Source organism: Anguilla rostrata, chromosome 4, assembly GCF_018555375.3.
Source record: "Anguilla rostrata isolate EN2019 chromosome 4, ASM1855537v3, whole genome shotgun sequence".
Lineage (NCBI taxonomy): Eukaryota > Metazoa > Chordata > Actinopteri > Anguilliformes > Anguillidae > Anguilla > Anguilla rostrata.
This window is the reverse complement of record NC_057936.1, coordinates 32,902,370-32,922,244: the sequence shown is the minus strand read 5'-3', so window position 1 is coordinate 32,922,244 and position 19,875 is coordinate 32,902,370. Positions and strand designations below refer to the sequence as shown.

Here is a 19,875-nt window from a genome sequence, read left to right as displayed (position 1 = left end):
GGTTTAACAAGGACGACATACTCTGAAATTATCACCATTCAGCTCTATGTATCATATAACAATATATTAATTGCTAATATTATAAACAACATCGTGTGCTGCGGATGGTATTGCTATGTAAATTAATACAGATAGACATACATTTATACACAATAACAATTCTCATCTTTTAAATTATCCAGCAGTTAATTCATAATCATGTACTCATAACCAATGAAAAAGTATAAACCCATATGTAAGGTAAGCATGAAACATGTAAGATCTATGCAAGGTTCCCATACAGAGGAAATTTGACATGCTGCTCTTTTCCAAGTAAGAGACATGCTGTACTGGGTGAAGGGACACCTATAGAGCCAGGCCTGTATATCTGTCAAATACTTTCTTGGCAGTGAGATAGTATTTGACAGCTATTCAGCCATACAGCTATGCAACTATCCAGAGATAGAGCACAGCCAGAGCCTGGATCGGGGCCTGTTCTAGGACAGGCTTGTACAACTACAAATTATAATGTACTGTATACACGTGAAGAATACGGCAGCCCTCCTTGATCTTTAGGATGATATGAGTGGACAAGTCTATCTTTTTTCTCTCTCTCCACTTGGTAGCTTCTTCAAAGAATACCAAGAGGTTGTCAGGCATGACCTTTCATTGCAAAAACCATTCTGGCCATCCCTTAGGACATTGTTATTTTCATGAAACACTTCTAACTTATCTCTAATGATAGATTCCAGTGTACACAGAATGCATATTTTACATGTGATGCAAGTTAAACTGATAGGCCTGTGGTTTCATGGATTGGTATGATCAGCCCTTTCTTATATATTGTTATTATATTACCTTGCTTCCAGTCCACAGGCATTTTTCCTGTTTCTAAAGACTGTCTAAAAGTACCTGCCGGTATTTTAAAGCTTACATTACAGGCAAAGGTGATCACACCTAGCTCTTCGAGTACTCTTGGATATGCCATCAGGACGTGCTTCCTTATTTGACTTTAGTTGATGTAATGTATCCAGTACTTCTTCATCCTCTACCTCAATATCTGCGTACTGACATTCTGAATACTGAATATGCCTCCCAGTCTATTCATAACGTCTTCTCTAAAACTCTCGATAAAGTAACTATTTAAAGCATCAGCAACATTATTCTTTAAAGCAATGCTCCTCCTTCAGTGCGGATGCACCTGATATTTTCCTTCACTTTCCTTTTCCTACGACAGTATTGAAAGAAACATTTAGGATTACTTTTTGCATCATGGGCAATTTGTCTTTCAAAGCACTTCTTGGCTTCCCATTGTTCTTTTTTAACCTTTGCTTACATATTACAATGTTCAGTCGTCTTATACAGTACATTTTTTTCTCAAACTGCCGCGTATGGCTTTCATCCACTGGGGAGGCTGCTTTTTTAACTTACTTTTCCTTCCATAAATTTACATTGTGCCTCAAGAATAACCCTTTTGAACCTGCCCCACTTTTCATTCAGTTGTGCAGTCAAGAAGTTGCACCCAGTCAATATTACTTAAAATCGCTTGCATCTTGTTAAAATAGACTCTTCTAAAATAAAAAAATTTGGCTGTCAAAATACATCAAAACTAACTGCAGAATGATTGCTAGTCCCAAGTGCCTATATTACCTCTTTGCTACAAATTCTGTTGGGATCGTTACATATCACCAGATCCAGAATTAAGTTCCCTCTTGTAGGCTGGCTGACATACTGTGCCAAAATGGTCATTTATAACTTCTTCTGTGAGATTTGTAACAGAGGTGCGGTAAAATCATAACAACAAAAAATAAGCCCATAAATTGTTAATATGTGCAATATTTACAGGACAAGACGCTGTTGGTTCAAAAGAATATTCTCACAGTGCATGGGTGTTAAAACCAGTAACTAATTAGGAAGGTCATGTTTTTTATGTCTATTGCCAAAAATGGCAGCGCTTGGACATATTGGCTTCTGACTTACGTCATTGGTAGTACAGGGTACAAAAGGAGGCTAACGCCTGCTCGCCAACACCCCTCCTGGCTCTAGTTAATCCGGCGATGTAAACATGCACCCGCAACACTAGTCATACAGTCTGGTCTTGCCAGGGTTTCAGGTTGCTGGTCCTTTATCTATGGTGCCATATCTAAAATACTTGAAAGGTTAATAGACCCATGTTTGGTATCCAGCATGAGGACGATCATCTTCCTCAGACACAATGAAATTACATTGCTTATGTGACTCTTTTAGCCAGGGGGATGATTTTTGGGGCTGACTGAAGGCAGTTTGCTCCTCCTTCTCTTAAATGCTGGATTAGAGATACATTACAATTTTTGAAGGTAGAAAAGATCAGGTTTGTTCTACAAGGGTCTAAAGATACTTTTGTCTGAGTATGGCAACCTTGAGATCAGCTGTGATGTTGTGCTGCTTGTTGTTAGCAACATGCCATTGAAGTTATAATTGACTCCAAAATGTACCCCTTTTTATTTTTTAAAAAATATTCTATTGTGGTTTTACCTTATTGTCTTGTGCTTATTCTTGTTTGTTTTCTTGAACTGTCTTCCTGCACTCTTAGGCTCATGATGCATTAAAATGTGAAAACTGTGAAATAAAAAAAGTGAAATAAATAAAGTAATTACAAGTCAACAAGATTCTTTTCTTGAAGTGATAAACTCATTTTCTTGTTATTATGAGACCATTTCTTGAAATTATGACATCTTTTCCTGTTAGTGGGTGATGGAAATAGGAGAAGAAAGTCTTTACACAGCACAGAGAAAATGGTTGTACCACACACACTCACATGAAGTCATCACTAACACTTAGTCATAGAAGAGCAACAACATTGGTCCTGTAGATTTTTAGATACTTTATTGCACGTGTTACTTCAACACAGGCTGAAGCACAACTTCCTAGTAGAGGTTCTCCAGCACATGGGCAGTAATGTATTTGACGGCCAGCATGGTCTCCTCGCAGGTGGGCTTGATCTGGCTCTCAGGCAGGAGGAAGCCGTAACGTCCAGTGTCACGCAGCTCGAAGGTGTAGGAGTACTTCACCCCCAGGTCATAGGCCCAGTCATCGGAGCCTCCGGCAGCGGGGTCTGGAAGACAGTCGATTAAGTATACAGTTTTTCACTTCCATCAGCTAACTGAAAGTTAATCAACTCTGGTGGAAGAATGCAGTCACAGTCCTCCTGCAGGATTCCACAGTGGACTCAATGCCATGGCACATAGAGGCTGCATTGGCCGAATGCCATGCCAAGTCACTTTACTTTGGTATTTTTAATTAGCTACCAGTGTTTTAAGTCAAAGTTAAGGACAAATGTTGATTCATTTTCAAGACCATAGATATATGCGAATCATAGATATACAAGTTAAATAGTGTGCATATGTTGTCTCTACATTTTACCAGTTTTGCATTTAAAAAACACCTATCTTCAGCATGTCGGAATGCAGGATAAGCAGTGGCTGCTACTTGCTGCTACAGCAAGCATTACTATGTATAGCAGGTCTAACAAATGGGGCAACTGAGGTGTTTAAGGTGTGAAATGCTAAACCTTCTCCAGAGGTAAATAACAGATGGACATATTTGTATGCTTTGATGCATATTCATTAATTTCATGAACTAAAATGTATTTCTAAGGAAAGACGTTAATGTAGATGCTAGGTGGACAAACGCATTTTTATAACTTAATGCCACTATCACAAATGAGACATGTTCCATAGAATAAATTAGTCTCAGTTTACTTTAGAATGAAGGATTTACTGCATGGTATACATGATATATGCTTAGGTGGTTTGTATTTCACCAAGTGGTGTGTGTCTGTGTGTTCTCTTGATATGTACACATGACTCAGTTTCTGCTTTGATAATGTAAGTTGAATTTCCCTGTAAGTAATTATGGGAATGAAACAGGAAGTGAGGTCGTTACTTACAGATGGTTGTAGCACCAGGGCCGCTGGTGTATCGTGTGCCATACAGACTGCGTAGAGCCTCGGCTGCTCCCTCAGCTACCTGAAGCTGAAAGACACAGAGTGACAGGATGCTGGATAACAGCTCACTGAGACAAAAGTTTAATACTGATGAGGTTACAGCAATAGAGGTGCAAGCGTGTCAGTTTACGGAGACTACATTCAAATGCACATGAGCTGAAACCTTGGACACTTTCACTGGTATACACGTGGCACAGACCCTGTGATAGTTTGCTTCCTTTTCGAAACTTCTGCTTCTGCCGTTCTAAACCCACACACGCCACTTTGTTGCCTGACAGTTTCATAATTGCACCATACTAATGACAAACCAGGGAAGTCTTTCTCCAGTGGAGCATGGAGCCGAAAGCAGAGACATGAAGTGTGGTGTGCGATGTGGGCTAGTACCAGCTCGCTGTGGTGGGCCGCCAGCTGGTAGGAGTAGGAGTATGGGAACAGCAGCAGCTGGGAGTAGGAGTGGACTGTCAGATAGGCCTTGATGGTGGAGAGGTTCCTGCGGATGTAGTCAGCCACGGCCTTGACCTCCACTTCAGACTCGGGCTTGGAGCCGCAGTAGGTGTCACTACAGGGGTTGCTGGAGGCTCCAGTGGCTGAGGTGATGAACAGAAGATGTCAGGGTGGGTGAAACTTGTCAAACACGATTAGGAAATCTAATTAGCATAATTTGGAAGAAATGAAATACTACATTGAGGAATTACTACAGAATCCGGTAGTCCCATTAATACTGCAATTACTTATGAACTATTTAACTAAAAATAATTACCAATAGTAATTTATGAGAAAGATTTGTAGGATGAGTAAAGTTCCCAAATGTACTTCTTTAAAAAAAAAAAAGTATTTAAAGATTTTAACATGGTATAAATTTATAAAGAAAGCAACAGAAAAAAAATTGACTTTAAATTGAGTTACTCCCTCCAGTAGTGTTAATGCTTTCTTGTGGGTCACAATGATTCTTAATAACCATCTATGACTTGATATCCTCCATTTATTGTCCTTTATTATTCAATTGCTCATGCCTTTAAATGTAGCCAAAAGCTGCCAATAAAACAGCTGTTCATAAAAAGTTTATTTGTGAAAAAAGGTTCTGCCCATTTTATTTTGGAATTAAACCCTAATTAAACTGTTTACCTGTGATGGACTGAGGTTGCATTAAAAAAACAAAAAAACCAAAAAAAAACAAGACCGATTTCTTGCATTAAAAAAAACTATATTCATTTGTATACAGTGCGCCAAATGGACTTTCAGATTCAATAGCTTCTTCTGGAAACTTGTCTTTATCTTTTGTCCATATTTGTTGTGAGAGATAAGTAACAGATTATGGCTGAATTGCAGGCTACTAACACTGTTGCCAAAGTCACAGGGCTGAATCAGCCAGTATCAAAGTACTCACTGCACCAGCCAGCATCAAAGTTCCTGTTGGGATCAGTACCGATGCAAGAGGAACCGGACCTCCTGGAGCGGGTCTTTCTCCACATTCTGTTCTACAATTTCAAGTACCAAGTGTCACATGGTAAGCACCACCATATTACATAATCTTTACATTGCGGCAAATATAACATTTTCAGCTTGGTATTCAGTCAGCCATGCTTCTTGATCATCCAAAGAGCACTGAATTTGTGTGTGACATGCAATAACCAACATAATATTGAAATTTCATAGAGATAATTATTCATTTGAGTTACCATGAGGCAATGATGAAGACATCATTTGACAATTTTGTCATTGATTTCAAGGAATGTCGTAAATATATTTCTATGACAGTTTGTGGTGGCTACATCCAGTGTCAACATGGTGCTCGCAAATGCATGCGTGGTTATGAAGAGCATTAAATGGCTGTGTGTTCATTATGGCATAACAGATAAAAGCCAGATTTTACTAAGCCAGAACTCACATTAGACCAGGTGTATGCATAGCCATCAATGTTGAAGACAGGCAGAACAATGACGTCCATTTGGTCCAGGAGACTGGTCATCTGGGCATCGCTTCCATAGGTCTCCACAGCCTGATGTAAGGCCGGAAAGATCACTTAACAGACACCGTTGCCAATGTCATTGGTAAGCCAGACACACACTGATAACACACAGCATCTGCCGGTGACAAGCCTCCACACCTCACCTCTTTGACGAACCACTGGCAGAAGGCAGGGGAGATCCACTCTCTGGCATGGATGCCACAGTCCAGGAAGATAGCAGGCTTGGTGGAGCTAGACTGCTTACCAATCTGCGTGTGACAAGAGGAACAGGCTCTTGTGTTTCATCGCAGTAACATATGTGATAAACTTAAAACCTGCAGTCATTAATTATTTCATTCATTTATTCAAAGCTTGGGACTGAACTAAAAAAAAATGTGCTAAATAATATTGAAAATCATGCATGGTTTCGATTATTACCAAAAATGGTAACAGAGCAATACCTTCATGACAGTCATAGCACGTCCTTCAAAGGTTGTACCAATCACTTGTGTGCTAATGAGACTGGGATTAGATGAAGCCATGGAGGAGATCCAAGCCTCAATCTATGGAAATACATATGAAACATGAGCTGTTGAGTCATTTGAAGAGAAGGGGAAAAATGGATAAACAAAAATGGGAGAGAGAGAGAGAGAGAGTCCCCTACTTTGTCCCAGCTGTTGTACTTCATGTAGTTGTAGGCCTTAGTTTCCTGGTTGTCCAGCTGATCCTCCACATAAGCCTGCAGGTCCTCAACCAGCACCCTTTTGGGGAGTGAGAATGGACACATACCTCAGTTTGCCCTTTGCCTCTTTTAACATCCGGAATTTACACAGAATATCGACAGTGCTTGATCCATGCTTGAATGCAGAAATGTGCTGGCATCGGGCTGTCTACTGCAAACCTTACAGAAAAGCTGCTAGCACCAGGCTGTCTACTGTAAACCTTACAGAAAAGCTGCTAGCACCAGGCTGTCTACTGTAAACCTTACAGAAAAGCTGCTAGCACCAGGCTGTCTACTGTAAACCTTACAGAAAAGCTGCTAGCACCAGGCTGTCTACTATAAACCTTACAGAAAAGCTGCTAGCACCAGGCTGTCTACTATAAACCTTACAGAAAGCGCTGTGAAGCACCAGCTGCACTCAACTTACAGAAAAGCTGTAGCACACAGGTTTGCTACTTAACACCTTACAGAAAATCTGCTGCCCAGCTGTCTACTGTAAATTACAAAAAGTCTGCTACAAGACTGTCTACTATAAACCTTACGAAAACTGCTGACCAGGCTGTCTACTATAAACCTTACAGAAAAGCTGCTAGCACCAGGCTGTCTACTATAAACCTTACAGAAAAGCTGCTAGCACCAGGCTGTCTACTGTAAACCTTACAGAAAAGCTGCTAGCACTAGGCTGTCTGCTGTAAACCTTACAGGACACCATTGCCGCTTGTGTTAACTGCACAGAAACACTAACATTTCATACAGAGAATGAGAGTAAAAACAAAGAGTTTAGACATACAGATTGATTATCTGCAGCCCTAGCAGAAGAATTTCTGCTCCTCCACATTGAAATAAATTCTAAATAATTCTTCAATTTCTGTTAATCTTTTTCCCACTATCCAGGAGTACACTGACCATACACTACTCCTATTAAGGAAAATTAGACATATGTTTTCATCAAAACAAAAAGGTACAGAAAAAAATATTTTTGGGCTTGAAAATATATGTAAATGCATGAAAATCTCATTCTTTTTTCAAATGTAATTGTCTAAGTAAAAAAGAGGTAAAAATTGATATTAGAATCTGAGATTATGGTTTGTTTCCTCTCAGCCTCACTAACGCACTCGTGCTCCATCTCGCTCTGCTGCAGCAGAGTGCTGACGATATCAGTGTGGGCAGCGTCCACGTGGATGTCCACCTCAGTGCTCACCACCACCTGCTCAGCACCTTCTGGGCTCCAGAAGTCCACCTGCAGGGGGAGACAAACAAATAGTAGCAGACTGTTGTATGACTGCAGAACACACACACATACACACACACACTTACATGTACACACGTTCTGAGCTCATCTCCCAACACATAAGTAGTTAGCATTGTACCTCAATGTTGCCAGCTAACTCTTTGATGATGGCCACATGCTCGTCAGTCTTTGGCCTGAGACGGTAGACTTTCTCACTGAAAATCGAGAGCAGAACACAGAAAACGTCAGGAACAGAGCCCAAGCTGTAGGTTCGGTGCTATAGGTCTTGTTGAATATTTGAAATATACCCATCGAATCTCGTCACTTCAGCCAGAGCGACCGCGACAAACCCTAGGAGCAGGAGGACCTTCATGTTGACTGTGTGAACGACCTCGCAGTCTGCTCGACCTTTATAACCCCCTCCTTTTACCACTCCACCAATCCCTACAGCCTGGATGGTGGCACGTATGACGTGCCCTATGCTATCTGCTTTGTGCTTCCGGGACCTGCTATTTTTAAATGTTCCTTTAGGCAATGCACAACTTCTAATCAGTGAGACTGACACCAGAATGATGCTCAATCAATAATTAACAGATGACTGTACAGGTTCGTGGCTGTTCCAGTGGAAGGATAGGTCTTGAGCCAAGGACATGTATGCTGGTCTTTAGACATGTGCTTCTACAGTATGCATCGTTGCTGACCGTACCTGAGGGAAACAGATGTGACGCCTGTATTGTTTGTGATTCTCTGGCATTACTGCGAAGGCTCAGTGTCTTGTCGGTAGTCAAGTAAACATTGTGCAGCTCATTTTTCTCAAATGCATCAAACAGATAATGTGTTGAATTGTGTTGAATGGCACTGCTGCTTAATTGTTCATTTTGAAAGTCTGTCATCTTTTAAAACACCACATGCATGTAACTCTATCTCATGCTGTGCATTTTCTTAAGATTACTTATTAATCTAGTGTCACATGGGTCATTTCAGTCATTGGTCTGCTTGCACATAGAGAAGCCATGTGCACAGTTTTATCTCCACAAACAAATTCTGCTTCATATTTAAATTGCTTTGTTTTGTTTAATTTTTCGAGGTCACTGTTGTGCAACTGACTATTTACAAAATGAAGGAGGATTCTGCCTACCATTGTTCTGCATCCAGCGCCTTGTGGATTCGAGGTTCTTCTACTTTGTGGATTGTCCAGAAATTTAACTGGCGAATTTCAGCAAACACAAAAACTGTTTACGCAACATAATATGTTGCTGTCTAAAAAATGAATTTAAAAAATGAATAAGACAAAATGTATAAATCTAGTCTAAATTCATCCTTATAGCTCAGTCTCCACATTTCATAGATGTCTCCCATTTTGCCTTCCATTGGAGTCCTCTGATTCTTTTTCAGCTCAAAGCTGCTGGACCATTAAATCATGCTCCGTCTGGCTTTAATGGAGGGGGCAGTATTATCATATGAGGAAGTAACCCATAAAACCATGCAGTTACTCATCCTCTGTAGAACAAACGTATGCAGGTAATAGCCACCTACGGCTCTAATGGGTTTTCATAGACGGCTGGGAGGAAGTGAACTCCATTAGACGACAATAACATGGGACAGGGCAATGATAGGTATGAGAAAGGAAGGTAGCGCAAAAGCTAATTTAAAAAAATAAAATATAGGCTATGCGTAAGTTTGTATCACATTTAAGATTACATAATAATCTATTATTATTATGAATATATATTATTAAATCTGAATTATATGGAGTATTGTGAGCTATATTTTAAGTGAGTAAGAGCCGGCAATGCTGAAAAAGTGGGGAAATTCGAATGCGAGCACAATGGCACTCGTACTTGACCTAAGTCACAATGATGACATGGATGTCACTGAAAATGGGCCATGCACCTCTATTTACTGGTCTTCGTAAGGTGGGCTTCAGACAGATGCCAAGAAGTGTGGATGAGTTTGCAAAAACAAGATTTTAATCAGAAAGTTAAGCACCTGACCTGAGTAAAATAAAAATCTGAATATTTAAATGACCTTCAAATATTTTTTCATGAAATCAGTTTCAAGTTGATTAAGTATTTGTGATTGCAAATAATTTAGTGAATGTATTTATAAGTACTCTAAGTAGACTTTGTGTAAATGTTGTGTGTAATTGATTGGTTACCATTTATCATGTTATTATTTTCATCAATCAACAGGACAATATGTCATGTGTCATAGTATAGTTCAATGCTTATTCCGGTCTGCTTTCTCAAAACCTTTTTTGAAATACTGCAAAAATAAATTTGTTTTGGTCAGTGTAACTTGAAATAATTGAAAAACGTCCAAAATTCCAATATTTAAATACTGTAAAAAATCTAAATGTAAATATGCATCAGACACAGGTCTGTGAGTCACTTATAAAAAGAAAAAAATATATACTGAGCTCAGTTCTGAACCTGTGTTAAAGTTCTTTGCCTGATGAAAAAAAAAAAAAAAAACTAAAATTAAGCACAGTGGTACAAGAGCTCAGTGTATTAGTCCAGCACAGGTTTAGATCCAAGCCCAATTTCAAAACCAAGGGTTCACTTACAGTATGGTAGCTTGCCACCTCACACAACAAAACAATGTATTCCAAATGCTGTCTAACCAAACAGACTGCTGATCCTCTTAAACATAGCATGAGCTAGATCACTGATGGTCATGATCACTTGACATATTCATTCATGTACTTCTGCCAGCTGGACAGGCTGTCATGCTCTATTGGTTTCTTTCTTTCTTTATTTATTTATTTATTTTTGCTGCAGCAGCAATTGCTGATCGGGAAAATGGCTGACATGTTAAATAATTAACACAATGCGAGTTCATCATTATTTAGACATTTCATAAATTCATCTGATTGGCACTGTACAAAACAAATGCACAATGCACAAAACCACATTTCGCAAATCTTTGATCATTTAAATATCACACATATACGGACATATTTATCACAATTTTAAATATTGAGGTCTCTGAAAATCAGTTTTATTTGTGTCCCCCAGATTTATATTATTTTTAAATTTTGCTGCTTAGAATTAGAAAACTCAGCTTTGCCACTCAAATTCATTACCTCCAAGTACTTAAATATGAACCAAAGGCAACTAGGCAATGTGACAAAAACATTTTGAAGTAGCAAAACACATTGCAACACAAGAAAATCTGTACAAAAATATTCTACTTGTATACTAGCACATATTTACACAATCCCTTGACCAAGTAGCAGAATATGCAGGTTGTTGCAACGAAAGAAGACAAATAGTTAAAATGGTTTGAATGATGCCAGAGTTAAAGACATGGATGCTAGATGGACCTTACTGAAGTAGTCCTTATTCTCAGCTGTAACCAGCAAATGATTAATGTAATTCCTGTTCAAGATCCAGCATTGAGTGTGGAACTGCTGTGCCCTGTACTGACCACAATTGTGGTCAGTACAGGGCACAGTAGTTTCCATATCAAAAAAAGAAACTCTCTTTTTTAACTCAGATGATTCAAAATTAAAGCCCAGTATACTTACATATGTGTTTGAATTTAAGTTTACTTTCTAATATTAATATTTGAAAATGAATATTCCAGTTTTCTAAATCAAACAACAATTTCATGTTCCGTACCAATGCATGGCAGAGAAAATAAGACATAGCACCAGAAAACTAAATTATATATGATTTATAATTACATTTTGTCTGGGTGGAGTTTGCCTGTTCTCCCAGGGTGCAAATAAATAGCTATCAAGAAATGTTATCAAGAAATATTCTGTGTGTCTTGCCAATCCAGTGTCCTGCAGGTTTGAGCTCTAGATGTGTGTGGCCACCATAAGGGACATTTAAATGGGTGGATGGTGTAATCAGAATCAGCATTTATTGTTTAAAAAAAAAAAAAAAAAAAAAAAATATATATATATATATATATATATATATATATATATCAGAATGGATATCCAATATTGGTTGATTGATAAAAATGAAAACTAACATTTTCTTCCTTGGACAATAGGCCCAATGTATTTTATCTCTCAATTCCAGTCACAACGTTCCTCCACCCACAAATCAGGTGATATGTCATCATGTGATAATAGTCCAGCACTAGAAAATCTCTTTAAATTGCAATTGTACATGTACTGATTCCCACATACAATTCTTAATTTATGAATGATATTCTCTATTTTAATTAAATTTATGTAGTGAACAAGCTAATATGTAGGTCTCCATCACACATATGGAGTATATGTATACTTAAGGCCTAACTTATTTGATCGCCAAAATGATCTTTCCAAAGTATTTTTGGGAAATAAACAGGTACGAATATTTGAGTAACTATACATTTAAGCCAGAAATGTTTGTTAATCACACAGCATATTCCAGTAATTCCAATGACTGCCAATCCTATATTGTTCTATGACCGGTAATTTACAAATACTTTTTTTGTTTTATGGTGACAATAAATCCATTAGCCTCTTTGGCCAAATAATTGTAAATGTTACTCAGAAGTTAAACAGGAGCTTTACATGAGGAAAAAAAGCACCAAGAGTTTGATATATGAAACTTCTTATGAAGGGATTATAGGGTGGCCATAGTCTTCCTGGGGGAAGGAGGGTTTCATTCAATAGAGCTGTCATCATCTCATCGCACAACAGTGACTCGGTCAATCAGGCATCTGCAGTCTGCCTGCAGTTACTGCTCATGAAATGTAATACTAGAACACTGCATAGTACAGCTGGTGTACTGCAGACTGAAAAGAATCAGTAACAAGCATAAAGGCTATAGCTTGTACTTTCCTATGCTGTCCTGAATTGGTGGAGGACCTTGCAAATGGGCCTATGAATGTACCTTAGCATAAAAAACTGTGACAAAAGGAAAGAAATGGGTGAAAAGGATAAAAAAGGGACATAAACACATGGGAAAAATTTTGACTGTTTAAGAACAGTTTTTGTAAGAGTCTCAGACAAGGACCTCATTTAACATCGGGCAAGGAGACTTCTTTGCCGGTGGTTAGAGGCAGCATTTCCGACGTGCGGTAGGGGAGGCTGCTGGTCTTGTGGGCGACGCCTGGGTGTGGCCTGGCGGCGGGCGGGGCGCACCGCAGCAGCCGCAGGAGGTTCTTCCGGAAGTTTCTCCCCACAAAGCCGTACAGGATGGGGTTCATACAGCTGTTGAAGTAGGCGATGCAGATGGTGAAGGGCATGGCCGTGTCAATGATGTCGATTGTGCGGCAGTTCTCAATCACCTTGAGCAGAGCCAGCACGTCCATGAAGTGAAAGACCTGGTGCGGCACCCAGCAGATGAAGAATGCCAGGACCACGGCGGCCAGCATCCGCAGCACCTCGTCGCTGTGCGATTTGTCCTTCTGGATGCAGTTGGAGTCCAGAAGGGCCTTGCCTATCAGGCAGTAGCAGGTGATGATGATGATGAAGGGGATGAGGAAGCCCAGGACGCTCTTCATTAGGCTGATGGCCACCAGCGCTTGGTTGGGCTGGGTGCGTTGCAGAATGGCGCAGACAGTGATGTTGGAGGACGTGATCTGGAAGACGTCGCGGGTCAGCGCGGTGGGCACGCTCAGCAGGAAGGCGAAGACCCAGATGAGGACACAGGTGATGCGGGCGTAGACCACCGTCCGGCGCTGCCGCGACCGCACCGGATGCACGATGGCCAGGTAGCGGTCGATGCTGAGCGAGGTGAGAAAGAAGACACTGGTGTAGAGGTTGAAGATGACCAGCCCAGCGCTGGCCTTGCACAGGAAGCCGCTGAAGGGCCAGTGGTAGCCTGTGGCGGTAAAGGTGGCCCACATGGGCAGAGTGATGAGGAAGGTGAGGTCGGACACGGCCAGGTTGAGCACAAAGATGTTTGCCACTGTCTTCAGCTTCATGTACCAGTAGATGACAGCCACCACCATGCTATTCCCCACAATGCCGATGATAAAATTACAGCCATAGACAACGGGGATCAAAGTGAAGATGAAATTGTGGTTTCCAGACATGTTGCACTTTAGATGTATACCTTCTGTAGTTCCAGCTGTATAATTGCCCATTTTGTATTTATTTATTTTTACACAGTACTACAGGAAGTACAACAGGTGTTGAGTTGACGGAGCGTGTCTCACTGTCCTATTAGAAAACACAAAAAATGTGAAAACGTCAGAGACTAATCTGCAAAAGATATTTCTCATTGCTCATTACTGCAGGACCTAACCATAAAAATAACCAAAATGACCATAGTTGAAAGGTGCTTACTGTCATTAAAACCCACCCAATAAAAATATCCATTGGGGTCCACCTTACTGGTGCTAAAAGAACCTTTAAAACACATGTTTTGTATTATTCTGTCTTTTTAATGCACCTTAAAACATTATACTGATTGTCTGGATTTCATTTTTTAAATTTATTTTTTACTTTGAACATTTTTTCACTAATGAGTTGCATTACTGAAACTATACAGTGTTTATCACTTAAGCACTCCATTTGGACAAATGGCCAATGTCCAGAAGGAAACCATTTCTGTGCATTATGACTGGCGCAAAGAAGGATTAAGCATTAAAGTGGTATAGCAAATATGAGCTGAATGGTCATGAATGCTCAAGAAGTTGACAGAATGTCACTGCACACTGCCAGTCATGTTTAAGGCTGACTGTGCTGTGTGATACACAGTGTGGGAGCTCCTAATCGACATACAGCTGAACAAACACCAACGTGGAATGTCAGGAATATTCCACTTTCACTGTGAGAAAATAAAACCTGTTTGGTCTGGAAAATTTGACCTAACACATTGTGTGTCATTTTAGATGGAGGAAATCAAGCTCCTTACCAGTCCTTTGCATTTAGCTTTCTTTTTGTAGTTTTCATAACTTATATTGGAGGTACAACGCAGTTGTATTCAGTGTGTCTGTACAGCTTCTTCTTATGTTTTATTTGCCACGGTAAACCAACAAGAGAATAAATAACAGAGGACGCAGCAAAGATGATTTGAAAAGACGTTGGCCACAAGGTGGCAGCCTATTTACTTATTTCCTTCTACATTTAAATAATGTCTACCTTTGACAAGAATGTCTTTCAGTGCATTACATTGTGGTTTAAAAATAATTGGAAATTATTTGTCTGGGCCATCAATTACTACCTAGCTTAATATTTAGACACCAGTGCAAAATAATACAATGCTTTACCATAACTTAAATAATAGTGATAATGACATGAAAACATCAGAACGGAAATAATTCTCTAACCCCCACATATAAGGACATTTAATCAGTATTTCTCTTTGACCATTTGAAAAGCGTTTATTTGTTCCTTTAAATCAAGGCGTGCTGGGCAATTATGAAAATGAAAAAATTAACAAAAACGTTATAAAAGGAAAGTATTTGTTAGTTATTCTTGCTTCCAACCAACAAATTATATGATGTGTTGATTTTCTTAACCACTTAAGGTGTTAAAACTCTTTTAAGCACAAATGCAAGCCATAAAAATATGAATTGCTCAAGAATATGCAAATAAAGAAAATCATTTTCCCATATATCTTCAAGGTCCCTGAAGCTGCCACCACTTTTGGGTTTAAAAAATTATTGCAGCTATTACTTTGTGTGGCAGCTGATACTTAGGCTCCATACACAAACACATTATTCTCAAACACTGGCATGGTGGACTCCGCTTCACCTTTGATGTTTAAGGTGGGGGTCACAGAAAAGCTGCTTCTTTGCATCGTTATATAATATATAAATATAAAAATCCCGGTAGAGTCTCTTTCAGCTGATGAATCGGTGTGGCCTCAGTGGAAAATGCCACGCACTTCACCAAGCAGGGCTACATGCTTCAGGCATTCTTAAAAAAAAAAAACACTTCCTCCGTAAACTAACAAAGATATCAGTTGCAGATGTGGACATTGTTGCAAGTGGAGGACATGGGGTGCCAAGGGCAACAGAATAATGAAATATCACTCTGGGTTTCCTCTGCTGGCCCAGTGCAATAAACCAGCAACACAGATGTCACCAGTTAGATTTAAAAGTGTTTTCTTTCGCTAATGATTATAACAGTGGTGGGCTGTAAATTAGACCAGATGCAGGGCACACATCACAAGCATTGTTGTTTAATTTAAAAGATTCCATATTTGTTGTGAATATTTTTTTAATTTCTTTAAATATTGCTGAGCATTTTCAACATACCTGGTGAGACTAATTTAGTTTTATGGTTTTACAGTCATACATATTCATGAATTACTTTTTTCTTGATATCCTGACAAGCGCCCTGCTAAATATGACAGTGCAAATTTGATAAGTTATTTAACACTGTACATAAAACATTTTTTTGAAATACAAAGAGCATAAAATGTAATACAAAGAGCAGACTCTTTGATATTGGAAAGTCTTAAAGGAAGGCAAACAACCAAATTATGTAAACGTATTATTGCATGCGCGCATGTTGGCTCTAATTCTGGAATTTTCCTATGCCAGGCATGTAATGTATCACGCTGCTCAGCCATGTCTAAGATAATATAATATACAAGAAATGTCCACTGCCACATGTTCTGTGCAAAGTAACCACATTAAGAATAAAATAGAATAGTTATTTCATTTGAAGAATCAGTGCCTTGTTCTTAAATAAAGAATAATTTCCACAGACTCAAAGCACAATATAAATATGTTCTCTATTGCATGGCTTGTAATATAGGATGTAAGTTAATCACAAAATGTCAATGTTTAGAGAACAAAATTGAAGATAGTGCAGTTTTCGTTATTCTTCACGCATTATTAACTGCTTCTTGAAAAAAAAATCATTCATAAATATTTGTAAATATAATAATACAAAGCCTGGTATTTACAAATAAATAAATTATTTTTTAAGGGTAGAATAGGTATGTAATATACTAATGGTATATTTTTATGATGTAAAATGCATATGTATTAGTAAGTTATTGAGCTTTCATAACTATCCATTATTCTGAGTCACACAACAGATCTAGTTTTATATAAGGTTTTAATCTGCAAAACCATGTGACTTACAAATCATTACAATTTGGTATAATCAATACCAAAACTGTGACCATTAATCTCACTTCAGCATAAAGCCCATAATAAACAAAGTAGCAATGGGAGCTATAACTAAAAGGCTTATTCTAAAGTGTGAGCAACCCTCTTGTGTTGCCATGAGAAGGTGACACTGTGATTACAACTGGAAATCGCACAGCGGACATAACGGAGCTGCCACCATAAAGCCAGGGTGACAACAGACAGCTAAGCAAACAAGCTCTTGAATGTGAGTGCTCGCCACATGCACTTATCAAAATGGCCAAAATAAATGCTGGGCTTTTAGATGAAGTCTATGTGCAGCTTCCATTAAAACCAGGTGTAGGATACTTAAAACCACAGTAACAATGTAAAATTGTCAGGCCTCTTTGTCCTTATGCATCACCACTGGTGTTGGCACTTGTTTGAAGGAACATCATTTTAATACTGTTTTTTTTTCATATTTAGCCAATACAGTTGCTATGGTGTTGCTAAACGTACTGTATGCGAGTGCATCAATTTCCCACACATTTGAAAATGGTAGCTTACTAGTTACACGCACACATGGAATTTGATTGATTTTAATTTAATTGATTAAATGCAGTTGATTGGATGGGCAGCCTGAAGCATATGTTATGCAAGTAGCAGATGCATGAAAACAAATTATGCTAGGAACTTTGATATCGTGAGTTTCGTGTACAGGAGCGCTTAACACTAATCCTGCGAAAATGTTGACCTTCCCCAAACACCGCATTGCCTCGCAGCCCTGCAATAAGTGAACAGCTCGCTGAGTGTAACGTTTTTGCTCCCCCTCAACTAGAATATCAATCTGGTCCTTCAACTCAGCCGTTTGATATGAGCACAGCCATCTGGCTGGCAAAGCACGGTGTCATTATGAGCGACTACGATGAGTTAATAATTCATCTGAATCATGCCTCAGGTGATGCTGCTGATCTACTGATAACAGCAATATGGCAATGATGTTTACATTACTCTGTTATGTTCTGCTCCATACTTAATAGATAGAGACAGCCACAAAGGTCTTGTTCATATTGTGACAGATGCAAAAATTGATCTCAGTTCAGTTGAGCTTTCCCATTTGTTATCTGTGCTTATTTCAGTGCCTTACACAGTATCGATATTATCATTTTATTTTATATTTATAATTTATATTATTTATACACACACACATCTACATTTTGGCCAGCATGCATATTCCTACTTGACAGAAGATACTTAGACATAACTTCAACAACATAACATAGTAAACAACCCGAGCTTCCCCCATGAAATAGCTTGTGATTCAACTATTATTGTGTAATCGGTGTTTTGCAGTGGTCCCCCCATCTATATCCCTGTTTTACTCTCAAGGGGACTGAAAAATAAACAACAGTGAATATGCATTGTTGTTGGTCAGGAAGTGAAACTTTTCCGCAGCGGGAATTCTGGGATCAGCCCTCTGGTTTTGTACACATTGTTCTCTCCATGGGATTGACTCTTGCATTAAGCGAAGTTATCTGATGCAAGAAAACAGGATGTTTTATAAATCTATACAAACCTATATATAAACCTACCATCTACTGACCATATTTGATATGGACATGAAAAACTACTATTTAATTAAAAAACAATTCAGGGAAAAAATTCTAAATAAAAAGGCTAGCCTGCCAAAAAGTCTGGTATAAGATGTGTTAATGAACTGTGCCAATTATTGGATAGTAAACAATGATTAGCAATTGCAAAATTTACAATGTTGTATTATGGCATAAGCAAAATCATGACTTCAGTATCAGTATTTATATAATTAATGGCTGAATGAAATTTTTTTGAAGTTGGTAATAAGCCAGAAAGTTCCGCTGAATTAGGGGGTGTGGGATGTGGCTAATTTTTAGGTGTAAAAGCCCCATTCAAAAAGAAAATACCTACATTTAAAAGTGTAAAGCAGCAGATGTAGGTTGAGTGCTTACCTGCAAGTAACAAGTGGTTGGCAAAGATACTTCAGAAAGGAGAGGCAGAGGTAGAGAAAGCTCCTCAGGGCTGAATGGTCCTGACACAAGTTTGCTGGAAAAGCGAGATGAACTGTGATACTGCCTGACACACACACACACACACACACACACACACACACACACACGCACACAGACACACATAGACACACACACACACCAGCCGCTCCTCCCTGTCTCTGTCTGCTTTATCAGTGCTCCAAACATTAACACATCCCCCACCATGGTATCCCATCTCTAGTGCGAGTTCATATCCTCCTCCTGTCATACCCCTCCACAGTTCAAAGAGAACATTGCTGAGCTAATTGAGCTCAGAAACCCTTAATAATTAGATCTGTCACAGGAGGATGACTGCATTTGTGTCCTGTATGGTAATGGAACAGAGGAAACTAGTCAGTTTGAATTACTGTTGTTCACCAGCAACCCCTCCCCACCCACCCACACACACACACACACACACACACACACAAAGTTCAGAAACCTAATTATACCTGTTATATTTTAGCTGTCACTTACAGATATTTTTCCTTTGCCCCTGTCAGATGCCTGTGCACCACTGGCTGGGTCCATCTCACATTTCTTACTTTTCTCATCCGCTGTGATATTGGTTTTTTATATCTCTGACTGAAATCATAACTCACAATGACGCAGGAGCTTTTTCAGGGATATTTTCTGGTTTGAGCAAGTCTACTTGGCACTGGCCTGGTTTAAGGAAACAGAGACAATAACAAGATTTGCTTGGGCGGAGAGGTTTTGAGAGGTTTCTGCTTACCTTTGTAATACAATTAATTTAATCCAAGACAAGGTATTGCTGGAATGTGGAAGGCTTATGGCTTACATTTCATATGCTTGTCTATTTGAATGAAAATCACTTGCTATAGAACCTTAATTATTATGAATCCCAACAACGCTGTAATGATCTGGGGAAAATCCAAATAAGACAGTCATATTGGCTTAAATATGTAACGCATAAGCTAACTCATTTAGTAGCACAAAGTTTATTTATAG

At 39.0% G+C, this 19,875-nt stretch overlaps 2 protein-coding genes across 3 annotated transcripts; both read right to left on the bottom strand.

Moving 5' to 3' along the window:
* Positions 1-2,829: 2,829 nt before the first annotated feature.
* On the bottom strand, positions 2,830-8,281 carry cpb1 (carboxypeptidase B1 (tissue)). Its single transcript, XM_064332309.1, has 11 exons — positions 8,173-8,281; positions 8,004-8,079; positions 7,749-7,873; positions 6,577-6,673; positions 6,374-6,475; positions 6,077-6,181; positions 5,853-5,963; positions 5,352-5,442; positions 4,349-4,551; positions 3,908-3,992; positions 2,830-3,073 (listed from the first exon to the last, which is right to left on the bottom strand). Exons 1-11 carry the CDS (start codon positions 8,235-8,237, stop codon positions 2,886-2,888), a joined length of 1,248 nt encoding a protein of 415 aa, XP_064188379.1. The 5' UTR covers positions 8,238-8,281; the 3' UTR covers positions 2,830-2,885.
* A 2,540-nt stretch (positions 8,282-10,821) lies between these two features.
* Positions 10,822-19,574, bottom strand: agtr1b (angiotensin II receptor, type 1b). Of its 2 annotated transcripts, XM_064332311.1 has the most exons (3): positions 19,384-19,574; positions 18,829-18,922; positions 10,822-13,976 (listed from the first exon to the last, which is right to left on the bottom strand). In XM_064332311.1, exon 3 carries the CDS (start codon positions 13,898-13,900, stop codon positions 12,827-12,829), a length of 1,074 nt encoding a protein of 357 aa, XP_064188381.1. In that variant the 5' UTR covers positions 13,901-13,976; positions 18,829-18,922; positions 19,384-19,574; the 3' UTR covers positions 10,822-12,826. The 2 variants fall into 2 exon arrangements, with proteins under 2 accessions (XP_064188381.1, XP_064188380.1); XM_064332310.1 differs by lacking the exon at positions 19,384-19,574 and having other exon boundaries at positions 18,829-19,279.
* Between the last annotated feature and the right edge of the window lie 301 nt (positions 19,575-19,875).